General features: G+C 44.8%; 2 protein-coding genes across 2 annotated transcripts in view; one reads left to right on the top strand and one right to left on the bottom strand.

The window, feature by feature from the left end:
• LOC114668199 (protein Hook homolog 2-like) overlaps positions 1–6,146 on the bottom strand; it is a 62,164-nt gene extending 56,018 nt beyond the window's left edge. The window contains exons 1-3 of the mRNA XM_028823859.2: positions 5,920–6,146; positions 1,031–1,113; positions 261–333 (exon numbers count right to left, since the gene is read on the bottom strand). Coding sequence (XP_028679692.1) covers positions 261–333; positions 1,031–1,113; positions 5,920–5,964 — 201 coding nt within the window. The 5' untranslated portion in view covers positions 5,965–6,146. The remainder of the gene's footprint in view (positions 1–260; positions 334–1,030; positions 1,114–5,919) is intronic.
• The window catches only part of rnf11a (ring finger protein 11a), a 628,093-nt gene that overhangs the window by 172,823 nt on the left and 441,966 nt on the right, over positions 1–13,304 (top strand). The gene's annotated exons all lie outside the window — the stretch shown is intronic.

Here is a 13,304-nt window from a genome sequence, read left to right on the forward strand (position 1 = left end):
AACAAATATATGGCTGGCTGCCCCAAACCTTGCTATGACTCGTGTACGAGTTTGTGGTTAACAGGTTAAAGGGGCTTTCTCAAGGGCCCACTGAAGTAGTCCCTTCTGGCGTTTTACGGACTTTGAACAGGCAACCCTTCTGATTGCTGGCACAGATCCCTAGCTTCAGAACCACCACCCTGTCCCAGAAACCACAGAGACCCCAGACAAAATACAGAAAACAAAGAAAATGAGAAAACAAAGAAAATCAATGTCGTTACCTTCAACCTCCAGTTCTGACCCCGCTCTTCTTTAATGCGGCCCAGCCATGCCTCATTGAACCAGGAGGGATCTCTGTTTCATTAAAATGAAAGAATAATGTCAAGAGGACGCAGAAAGATTCACAGCAGATAAAAGCGAGACAGCGCCCTCTATTGTTCTTGTCAATTCAAAAGCCTCTCGGGCACAGGCTTCTGAAAGCCTCATTATTTTAACAAGACAATATTTCACGTAGCCAATAATTAGGTTAGGTTTACACACTAACCACAATAAAGTGCTTTGGAGCAAGAAGAGACCTGCTGGGTTCTAAAACTTGTTTTTAAGCCAAAATCTACTATTATAACCATGAAATACTTTACACTGCGGACATTAACAATGGAGGTTGACAATTCAAACATATGATACACTGCCTGCCATAGTGTTTGGGACAAAGACACATTTTTTTTTTTTTTATTTACCCCCCTATACCACAGTTAAAAATTATAAAATCAAACAATTCATTTGTGATTAAAGTGCACATTGCAGACAGTCATTTATGTGGAAGTGATAACACTTTTCCTATCAACATTATGGAGGGCACAGTAACAAAAACAAAGTGTCCCATCCCTACACAGGCCGAGCGTGAAGTCAGAAGATTACACCATAGTGTGTGTGCCAAGTGTCGTCGGACGTCCCATACCAAGCCAGACATGGCCTCGTAACACCTAAGAGAACTGAAGCGTGCCTACCTGAAAAGAGCAAAATAAAAATTAATAAAATAAGTAAAACTTACATTCTGTGCAGCACGTGGGCGATGGCGACGCCATTAGTGAGGTCTTCTTTAGAGGTACATGAGGGCACCTGGAACGTCTTCAGCTGGCACAAAAATAAGAGAAGGGTCATTGAAGCCACACTGCTTATTTGTTTTAATCACCAGGGGCCTCATGTATAACGCCGTGCGTAGAACTCACACTATAACATGGCGTAAGCACAAAAGCGGGAATGTGCGTACGCACAGAAAAATCCAGATGCAGGAATCTGTGCGCACGCAAACTTTCACGTTCTTCCACTACATAAATCCCGATCAGCGTGAAAAGTAACGCACGTGCACGCGCCTTCTGTCCCACCCCAACTCCTCCCAGAATTACGCCTCTTTGAATATACAAATCAATATAAATAGCCTTCTGTGAAAAGACAATGAGAAAAGCACAGAGGAAAATAAGAATTTCAGCGAATACCAAGTGGAGGCAAAGGAAAAACGTACGATTTGTTGGTTTAAACAGTGGTATAATCAGCAAAAGAAAGTTGATCGAGTGACAGAGTGTCGGAGAAACTCGAAGGCTCAAGTTCACAAAGTTGCACAGTGCCCGAAATAAAAAAAAAATCACATATCAAAGTCGGCGTGAAAAGGCAACTCGTAGCCCACCGTCCGAGTGTCATATGAAAGCTTATTAGGGTACAGAGAAAAAAAAATAGGCGCACAGTGGGAAAAAAGCACGAAATGTCAACTGTAATCTCGAAATTTCCACTTTAATCACGTAGTTTGTTTTGTCATTAAAGTAGAACATCATAAACTTCATCTTAAAATCATTTAATTTACTAGTTTCTCAAGTAGCACATTAAATGCTTTGTTCTGTATTTGATCTTCTATGTGCTCTGTGTATGTGAATCACTACGTGCTTCCGTTCTTTCTCTTTCTCCGACAGGACACAGAATCCATTATATTCGTGATATTACAGCTCTCTGAATAATTAAAATACTGAGATGTATACGTGATATCTTTTTCATGATGATAGGAATGAAAGCATGTTATTAAACATGGGAACACGGTGGCGCAGTGATTGTTCATATCTCACACAAGAGGCTTGCTGTGCCATGTGCGACCTTCGATGAAATAATTTATCACAGAAGTACTGTCTCTTTCAAACGTACTAACCTCCAATTCCTGTACTTACTTTTCTTTCTCCAAATACCCAATCGCCACACAATCAGCTCTGTAATAGACGTTAAGCCATCTGTAAGCTTAGAACGCAGATTCTTCAAAACTTTTAAGGAACATTGAAATATCTTCGTAATACATGTTTAATTATTCTATCCGTCTATCCTTCCAGTGTCGCGTCAGCACCAGCAATAATACAGCGCAAGGCAGGAGCTATCCGTGAACTTGCTAGCGCTGCGGCACCGTGTCCTCACATGTTTAATTATTAACAATACAGATTATTTAAATAAAGGTAAAGTTTTATCTGTATACTATAAGCAACATATTTTGCTGCATTTCATCTTAAAAATTATATCGTCATCATACGCGCTTTATAAAGTGGCGCAGGTTGTGCAATATTATAACTGTAGTGCAAGTTTACAGTGGAGTACCAGTAATTGTACTTATAAGTACAAACAGTTCTACAAGGCGCACTTGATTGAGTGCGTTTATAGTTCTTGGGATGAAACGGTTTCTGAAATGCGAGGTCCATACAGGAATGGCTTTGACGTCTTATGCCGTGGTTGAGGTAGTGTGTGCTTGAAACTGTATACCGATAATTCTCTTTCCGATCAGCTGCTGCTGTGATTCCCCACTCAGATACAGTGATATAAATACTCCGAGTGGTGCAGTGAGAGTAATATGGAAAAAGATGATCCGCTGTGGCAACCCTTAACGGGAGCAGCTGAAAGAAGAAGAAGATGCATTGAGAGTAACAACGCTAAAGCAGTTATGGTATTTGGAATACTATGGCTATTCCCTGGACCATTATATTGCTGCAGGTTAATTACAATCAGATGCATTACACTAATAAACAATATGCAGTTAATTTCAGTGTATTTATAAAGCCGCGTCAGGAATGTGGATCTAAGAAAGGGTGATCACACAGGAACAGTAGCACTGCTTTGATGCTGGGTGCCGCCAGTCTGCAAAACCGAGCGGAGAAATTGCGTACGCCAGGGTATGAGGTACCGTGGAAATATGCGTGGCTTTACGCCAAGTTTAGGCTTTATACATCGCGACTTGAGCGTGGAAACGTTCGTACGCAACATTTCTGTGCGTACGCACCGTTTATACATGAGGCCCCAGATGTTAACACTGCATCAAAAATACTAAACCTGATTAGATCATTATGGGATTGCCTATCCCAAAGGTATCACAAAAAAGTGCAAGAACCAAACCTATAGAGTGCACCACCTCCATAGACTGTGATCTAAAAATATTATAATACGCTACCGTGGCTGTCCGTTTGTCTGTCCAGGATTTTAAATCACCTGTAGCTCGCAAACCGTTTGACTTGAAATGTATTACACATATACTAAGTGACGTCTACTATCCGCTTTCGGGATGATGATTGACCTCCAAGGTTATTCCTATTTTTATTTTATTGTAGAATCAACTCTCGGCAGTGGCCAGCAGGGCGGTGCATGCATACGGGCGGCCATTCTCATCCCTACCACCTTCGCCGTCACTTCCTCTACCTCTTCATATCTTAAATAATTCTTGAGGGAGACTGAAGAGAAGAAGCCGACCACAAGGGTGGAGAAAAGAAGAAGAGCAGCTCAGGAAGGAGGAAGCACATCAACCTCTGATAAACATACAGAGAAAGACTAGGAATGCTCAAGTCAAGTATATTCACTGCACGTTATCGTTATAGCAGGGCGCCGTTACTGGTCTAGAAATATTACTGTTAGCTGAAGCAGATCACCATTTGGGGACGCAGCCTTCCAGCTTACTAGTCAATCAATGGCGTCCTAATATCGTCTAAGTAGCTGGTCTATGCACACATCTTGGGAAGACAACAATTCCTATTCAGGACCTTGCTTTGACTGAATTCTGAGAGACAGAACATCTTACATATAACATACCCAAAATCTGCTAATCAGACACAGGATCATGAAGGGCCAGAGCCATCTGCCTGGTTACTTATTTTTTACAAGTTCAGTGAGCCTAACCAGTGCAGACATATTACTTATTGCCACAACAGTTTACTGGTTATAGTGACAAAAGTTAGTGGCCAATCTGAATATATATGCTACTGGTCAAGCTGTCAAAACACGGAATAGAATAATTTAAAAATATTTGTAATCTCTTGCCCTACGTGCACCTTCAGTGCCTTTGCCCTGTACCCGTGTGTGTCTGCAGCCTGACCCCTGTCCTCCTGACTGGCACTCCCTCTCAAGCACACATTTTTGTAAACACTGCTTCTCAGACTCTGTCATTATTTTTAAAATACCTTTCTTGTCTCATCTGGTTTTATATTTCTCGTCTTTGATGCTGACTCTCAGCGAACCTCCTATGCATTTACTTCTCCTTATGGGTCTCACATTTGCAATTCCTCTTTTGATCGCATCGTCAAAGCCAAACTGACCAATCAGATTGTTCTGAGGGATTGGACACACAGAGACCTTAGTGTTTTATTATATAGCAGATGGTCAAATGGCAAAGAGAAACAAAGAGTCTAGCATGGACACCTGTAGGGCAGGGGTACTCCATAACAGTCCTGGAGGTCCACAGTGGCTGCAGGTTTTCATTCCAACCAGTTTCAGAATAAGACGCCAGGCCTAACAGATGATAAAACTTTGTATTTAATAATATAGCTTGTTAATGCTTTCATTCTAACAAAACAAAAACTGTATTTTTTGTTTTCTGAAACCTTTGTTCATATGTTTTGTGGTTCTTCCTTTCTCTCTCTCTCTTATTTATTTCAAACTTTTGTTAACACTGATATGATACATGCAGACAGGTTTAAATGGAAGGAGACAGTTCCTTTGTGGTGTGTGCCTCATTTTTCACTGATGGGTGGTAAAGAACACGGGCAACAACTTAAACCTAAATGCACCAATTTAAAACTAAAGTTGGCAACTAAAGGTTCTGAATTGTAACAAATAAGATAACTAAAACTAAGCAAAAAAAACTGCTTTATTGGGAAATAAACGGGTTCTAAATAAGAAATTGGTTAAAGTGAAAACCTGGAGCAACTGAGGTCTTCCAGGACCGGAATTGAGCACCCTGCCCTAGAGGCTTCAAAGCAAATCAGCTGCATACAACTTCAATGGGAGGGAAGACCACAGAGAAGCGTCCTCGGATCTCTCAGCCCTTGCCATTGAAAATCACCGCCATCCCCACGGAATTGGATACCACGGGAAACAGCAGCCAGAGGTGTGCGCGCGGGCGAGCGGACACCCGCCTTGTTCATCCTGCGCTATCAATGGGCTCTCTGTGCTCCTCTCCGGTCTGGATCAACAGGTTCTTTTAACCCTTTAGCACCTGATGCCGCTCGTTTTGCTGTGCCCCCCTTTGAGTGAGTGTTTTTATGGCAGTTCACGGATTAAACGTTCTCCCTGTTCAGGCCGGTGCACTAAGTTTTCTCGTCCTAATCAACTAATACAAGTCCACCTGACCCCCAGTTCTGTTGACAGAGGTACGTGCTTCACATCTGGTTTATCTTTTTTTTTATTTTTTACACTAGCGATAACCTCCTCCGAACTGTAGTTTAGCCACTTGCATAATAACTGGGCTTTAACTGATTTGGCGGCCTTTGTTAAAAGCCGGGCGTTGAAGGAAGCGAGTCAAGCAGCTCACTTTTGCTCCTCTCCGGTAAAGCCAGCAGGCCGTCGCTCGTCACAGAGCAAACTGCCGCCCAGACCTTTGCTCTGCCACCTGTTATCCGGCTTGACGGCAAAAACAAACCCAACACGTACCCAGCTGAGCAGCGAGTCGCACAGCTCCGCTTTGTTCACACTCATGGCGGCGTCCCTCCTGGCGCTTGGACTTCACTGCGTGCCTGGATCTTTCTTGGAACGGCTTGCCGCCTCCTTTCTCGCTCTACCAGCGGCGACCACTCCCGGCGTCTAAAAAACTCATTCTCGGTCGGAGTTTGCCAAAAGGTGCATATCAGTGCGGCAGGGCCACAGGCGGCTTCCGTAGGCTGACGTCACCATAGCAACGCAGCTGTCCTCCGCGAGCCTGAGCGGAACTCGACTAATACGGGTATTAATTTAGGTTTGTTTTATTCTCTTAAATATCAAGCCAGTTATTAATTACTAACGTGCGTTACTTTCGAATGATTACAATTTACCCGGTGCAGGTGCGTTAGTGTTTTGCGACCTGCGATCAGCTGTCATTCCGTCCAGGTTTGATTCCACCCGTGTCACTGATGCTGCTGGGATAGACGACGACAACAAAATCGCATAACGGGGCATGGATTTTATGAAGGTTGTTTTTAATTTAAAGACTATAAAATATTACAGCAAACTGCTCATTTTATCTTATGCCAATTCCGAAGTTTTTTCTTTTTAGTTATTCTGGTGTTTTCTGGGTAATTGTACTTTGGGGTTTAAAATATTTTATTTTTATCGAACTTCTGTAAAATCCAAAATTTCAACCTGACAAAAAGAAATATATCTATCTATCAAAAATGCATTTTTAACCGCTTTAAGTATTGTTCAGGGCTGAAGTTGGCCACTTATTTGGATTTTCCGTTTCACCTCACTATCTACAACCAGCCAACCAACCAAACGGTGAATCGTCCCCCTAGTTCTTGATTCTTAAATGAACTGGTTTAAAGGTGATAACGTTCTTTGCGTTTAATTTTTGAAGTTACTGTCAATGAAATGTGGAAGTGCGGTCACCTGCGATTTTAAGACCGTCTGTCCATTCATTTAAAGTACCCGTATAAGCAATGCTCAAGATCAGCAACAATAGTCAAATCCGCCGGGGCATTGAAACAGTGATTGGTTTGAAGTAACGGGCCCGAAGGGTGCCACAAAAAACATTTCCTACACCATTACACCAGCAGCCTGTGACACTCATCAGACCAGGCTACGCTATTCCAGTCTTCACGTTTTGGCGAATCTGTGCCCACTGCAGCTTCAGCTTTCTGATGGTGGCTGACAGGAGCGGAACCCGACGTGGTCTTCTGCTGTTGTAGCGTCTCCATCTCCAGGTTCGACTGAGATGCTTGGACCAGTCTCCTCTGACCTCTCCCATCGCCGGAGCTTTTCTGCAGTACTGCCACTCACTGGATGTTTTTTTTTGCACCATTCTGAGTAAACTCTTGAGACTGTGGTGCATGAACATCCCAGGGGATCAGCAGTTACAGAAATAATCAGACCAGCCCATAATGCTACGGTCGAAAGCACTGAGATGATGTTTGACGTGGACATTAACTGCAGCTCCTCACCTGCATCTGCCTGGTGTTCCTGCCACTTGATTTGCTGATTACTGTATCGACGTACAGGTGTACAGACGTTTCTAATTTGGTCAGTGATTGCGTGTGTGTATAGATATATATCATATATACTCTAAACGTATATCTACAACTTGTCAAGTAAGTAGCCGCCGTGGTACAACGCCGACGTCTGAGGTTCGATCCTCGCATGGAGAAGCAAAAGTGCGTACACCTGATAGGCTCAAATTAGGGCGAAACACGTGTCGTGTACTCTTTGTATTATCTGGCAGGTACTAAACATCACATATATGTATGCAGGATATAAACATGAAGCAGTTCATTCTCTTTTGTTTCACTAAAGTTTAAATGCGGGGTAAACAAACTGTACTGAGAGTACTACAGTACAGTATATCATTCATAATAAGACCACTAGGTGTCGCCGCATGTAATAATCTCAAGCCCACTTAGTCCAATTTAGGGGATGTGGGATGGACTGAGCTTTATCACAAAGACCGCGCCAGTCCACTGCAGGACCCCTTTACACACACAGCCACAATTAATGTGACACATCTTTGCGAGTGTTTTGAATTAAAAAGAAGAAGAAGAAAAAAAGACAATAGCTGGAGGAAAACCCACAGAGGTGCGGGGTGATTATGCAAAGTAAATGGAGAGAAGACCTTGGTGTGGAATTTGAACTGCTCTTTTTATCTGCATCAGAACTTTTCTTTCCGTTTAGTCATTCTGGTGCGTTGAGGTTTGTTATTTGACATAAAATATCCTTCCATCCATTTTCCAACCCGCTGCATCCAAACACAGGGGTCTGCTGGAGCTAATCCCAGCCAACACAGGGCACAAGGCAGGAACCAATCCCGGGCAGGGTGCCAACCCACTGCAGGACACACACAAACACACCCACACACCAAGCACACACTAGGGCCAATTTAGAATCGCCAGTCCACCTAACCTGCATGTCTTTGGACTGTGGGAGGAAACCCACGCAGACACGGGGAGAACATGCAAACTCCACGCAGGGAGTTTTATATTTACATCACTTAGCAGACGCTCTTATCCAGAGAAACTTACAACAGTGTTTGTTAGTTTTTTTTTTTTCGCATACCCCTTGGGGTCAGAGCGCAGGGTCAGCCATTGCACAGCGCCACCTGGAGCAATTACAGGTTAAGGGCCTTGCTCAAGGGCCCAGCAGAGTAGGATCTCTTTTGGCACTGACGGGGATTCGAACCGGCAACCTTCGGGATACCAGCACAGATCCTTAGCCTCAGAGCCACCACTCCGGACCCAGGAAGCGAACCCAGGTCTCCCAACTGCGAGGCAGCAACGGAGAAAAATGTATTTCTATCTATCTGTTTGTCTATCTATTATATAGCACCTTTCATGCATATCTATTATACTGTATTGTGCCTTTCATATCTATCTTTATTATATAGTGCCCTTCATATCTATCTATATTATATAGTGCCTTTCATATCTATCTATCTGTCTATTATATAGTGCCTTTCATGCATATCTATTATTATTATATAGTGCCTTTCTTCTATTATATAGCGACTTTCATATCTATCTATCTGATATGCATGAAAGGCACTATATATCTATTATACTGTATAGTGCCTTTTGTATCTATCTATATTATATAGTGCCTTTCATATCTATCTATTATACTGTATAGTGCATTTCATATCTATCTATATTATATAGTGCCTTTCATATCTATCTATTAATCTATCTATTATATAGCGCCTTTCATGCATATCTATCTATTATACTGTATAGTGCCTTTCATATCTATTATATAGTGCCTTTTATCTATCTACATAGCTGCTATATAACACAGAGCGTACGCTCGGTGCTCTGCTGTTTGTAATTTAGCACGTGTGTAAATTAGGGAATGCAGGTAAGATGGCGTGGGGGGGGGTTGGGTGTAATCAAGTGCCAGGTGGAGAATGAAGCTTAAGAAGGCGGGTAGGATGGCATTTGTGTACACACATTCCAGTTAATGGGACAGTGTGTGTGTGTGGCAGCGGGTCACTTTGTTTGGCTGCAGAGCAGATTTTCTAGCAGAGTCGGCGGCTCACTGGAATGAGTCACGCTGTCGCCATTCTCTTTCGCCTGAGTGCCGCCGAACAGGAGAGCTGGCAGGAGTTCAGCTCCGCTCCCATAATGAGGCCAGGGGGGTGCAGGGTATTTACTTTGGGAAGTGCAAGGAGCCACAAATTGTTGCCCATGAGTGACTAAAATGTTGCATGTGGTAGAAAACAATTTATTTGTGGCCTAACAAAATGAAAAAAAAAAAAAAGGCTGCAAGCTGAGGTGTTGGCATTGGCGTCTGCTCTTTCATGTTACGGTTCTTTAATGGCTCTTTACTGGGTTGTGTTGGTTCCATTGCTTGACAGATAACCGTTTCATTCCAGGTGCGGTTCTTTGCATGTGAAATTTGTTGTTTTGGCTTTGAAAAGCTCCCTAAAGTGTGAACAAAGCAGAAGTCTTTAATGTCTGGAAGCCTACTTAGCAGGTCTGAACAGACGAAGAAAACCTGACGTTAGTCTTGAGTTATTGGTAGCAGTGAGAGTCCTTCTAAAATCAGGAACTCACTGGGATTTGAGAAATCTGGCATCAGCTCTTCCTGCTTATTTATGAAACCTGCTACAAATCTGAATACAAAGCTCTTTCTGGAACATTCATTTGGATGGAAACCACCCAATGCCATCACTTAAGATTGTAGGGCACTGAGGAGCAACGGCTTAGGGGCTAACCTGAGCCATCAGGATCGTCACTTCATCAGACCAATGGATAGGAAAGGCACAATAGAGCAGAGCCCTGCCATGGACTGGCACCCTGTCCGGGGTTTGTGCCTTATGCTAGCTGGGTTAGGCTCCGGCACCCCCTGTGACCCTCTTTTTGCCAAGCCAGTCGGTGCGTCATGATGTCTGCAACTGGGTGGCAAGATGGACAAAGACACAGGGACGAGGTGGAAAGGAGGGAAGGTCTGATACAGAGAGAGAGAGAGAGAGAGAGAGAGAGAAGGTGATGGTAGGGGTGCAGCATGTTGTGGTGACTTTGGAAGATTGTCATTGTCATGTTTTTGTCCCCTCTTTGCTATATTGCTGGCTGTTCTCCCCACAAGCCACCCAACTGGCACATCGGAGACCAAGGCTCACTCGTCCCGGCCCAGGAAAGCAGCTGATGTTTGTTTTGCCGCACTTTGTTCTTCCTGTGATTGTTTCTCCCTTCTGTGTTTCTTAGTAGTTAATCACTTAGGAAAGACGACCCACCAGACCCTCGACGGCAAAGAGCTGTCCAGTAATGTCTGGGGAGACTCGGGCTCATCTTCTCTAATCTGGAGAGATCCCTCCCTTGCACATTTTTGAGGTATGAACAACCCCCCGGCCCCCCCCACCCCAATTTGATAAATCTGGCATCTGTGTGCGTTACTCCGACATACAGGGGGGCACTTTCTGGTGACAGCACCCAACTTTGGGACTCTTCACACCCCGCAGAAAAACCTCGTCTGCTCATTTCGAATGGCTCACCTGTTTTGCCTTCTACTTGTGGCTAATCGAGGAAGGCCCATCTGTCTGAGGACCTTATGTGAGGGGGTACCCTTTGTGCACCCCCACTTCTCTTTACATCCTTCAATGGTGGTATGTGCACGGGGAGACCCTGTATGTATTGTGCCCCCCCACAGTCCTCATGTGTCTCTTGTGCCCCCCACTTCTCTTTATATCTTTCAATGGTGGTATGTGAATGGGGAGACCCTGTGTGTTTTGTGCCCCCCACAGACCTCATGCATCTCTTGTGCCCCCCCACTTCTCTTTATATCCTCATCTACAATGGTGGTATGCAAACTGGGAGACCCTGTATGTATTGTGCCCCCCCACAGTCCTCATGTGTCTCTTGTGCCCCCCACTTCTCTTTATATCCTTATCTACAATGGTGGTATGCAAACTGGGAGACCCTGTGTTTTTTGTGCCCCCCACAGTCCTCATGTGTCTCTTGTGCCCCCCACTTCTCTTTATATCCTTTAATGGTGGTATATGAATGGGGAGACCCTGTGTGTTTAGTGCCCCCCCCATAGTCCTCATGCGTTCCTTGTGCCCCCCCACTTCTCTTTCTCTTGTACACTGTATGCCCAAATGCAGTGAAGTGTGCAGCTGCCCGGCCCGTGCCACTCTTCTCTCTCACACACACACACACTTGCTGGTGCAAACCGCCGCCTCTCACTTCCTCGAAGCGTTTGTGCCTCCTGAGCCGCCACTGCCTTGCAGCGTGGTGATCGCCACTCCAGCCACCACAGCCACCGCAGCCTTCCTGGCAGCCCGCAGCACTTTCTGGTAACCTGGTGAGGGCGGATGAGTAAACAGGCGAGTGAGATTTCAATCAGGGAGTTCTCTCTAAACTTGCAGGGCCCCCCCCCCCCCCCCCCCCCCCCCCACAAACCACACCACCCTTCCCCGAACCACCACAAGGCATCTGTCCGAGAAGTGCAGAGAAGGACACTGCTGACCTTCCACTAAAGCCTCCTGGCCGAGAGGTTATGGCTGCTCAGGGCTTTCTGACTGAGCTGAGTAAGAGAAATCCCTTGGACCTCGTGAAAGGCGCTATATAAAATAAGACCCAACCAACACCTACATTCGTGCCGACTAAGGACGCTGGCTGTTTTGTTTGCTTGACAGCACCTGTTCTGCTTTTCAAAGCTTCTCTTGGATCTTAAAAATGTCCAGTCTGTGTTATTATAGCGCCTTACAGGGAAGCACAACCACTTACTGATAAGAAACCCAAACTTCTCCAAGTGGCTTAGTCCGATTCAGAGTCATGGGGTTGGGTGGGCAGGGTGACAGTCCTTTACAGGGCTGAAAGGCACTGCAAGCCCCCCGCACTTCGGGACAGGTAACCCACCAGAAGCTCAGCATGAGTGGGCCCTGGCAGGATGACTAGGAAAAGCTTGGGTGTTGGTGAGGCCAGAAGGGGGTGCTTACCCTGGGGTCTGAATGTGAATCCTGACACCCCAGCGCAGTGACAGTTACACTGTGCTTCAGATGGCACTTAAAACCGATGTCCTGACTCTCTGTGGTCATTAAAGATCTGCAGTCATCCTTTAATAATAATAATAATTCATTACATTTATATAGCGCTTTTCTCAGTACTCAAAGCGCTATCCACACAGGGAGGAACCGGGAAGCGAACCCACAATCTTCCAGTCTCCTTACTGCAAAGCAGCAGCACTACCACTGCGCCACCTGTGAGCATATAAGAGCAGGGCGTACCCCGATGTCCACTCTAAATTGCCCACCCTGGCCCCCTAATGATCCTCTATCCCTTTGTTGTCTTTCTCTCTCTCCCTCACCCGTTCACCACCTAAATGCTGATGTGTGGTCAGCATACTGGCGCAGGAATGGCCGCTGTCGCATCATCCAGGTGGGTGCAACACATTGGTGGGGACTGAAGAGTATTAAATAGTTACAAGAGCGCTATATAAAGTAAAAAAAAAAAAAAGTAAGGACGATGGATGTTTATTTGCTTGAAAGCATCGTAAAAGAAAATATCTTAGACATGTCAAGGTAGGATATTCTAGTGCCTTACAGGTAAAGTTCAAGTACTTTCTGTTAAGAAAGCAAACATATCTAAACAGCTTAGTCCAATTCGGGGTCATGGGGGGGGGGGTCTCGACAGAAAACATCTATGGCCAGGATTGAAAGGCACTATATGACTTTTTTTGGCTAAATTGGTCCTAGTGTGTGTTCATCCTATGGGCTGGCGTCCTGTCCAGGGTGTGTTCCTGCCTTGTGCCCTGTGCTATCTGGGATTGGCTCCAAACTCCCCGCTGCGGCTCTGCTCTGGATAAGCAGGCCTGAAAACGGATGGATGGATGGACTAAATGTATATATAAAAAAATTAATT

The sequence above is a fragment of the Erpetoichthys calabaricus genome, chromosome 17 (assembly GCF_900747795.2).
Source record: "Erpetoichthys calabaricus chromosome 17, fErpCal1.3, whole genome shotgun sequence".
Taxonomy (NCBI): domain Eukaryota; kingdom Metazoa; phylum Chordata; class Cladistia; order Polypteriformes; family Polypteridae; genus Erpetoichthys; species Erpetoichthys calabaricus.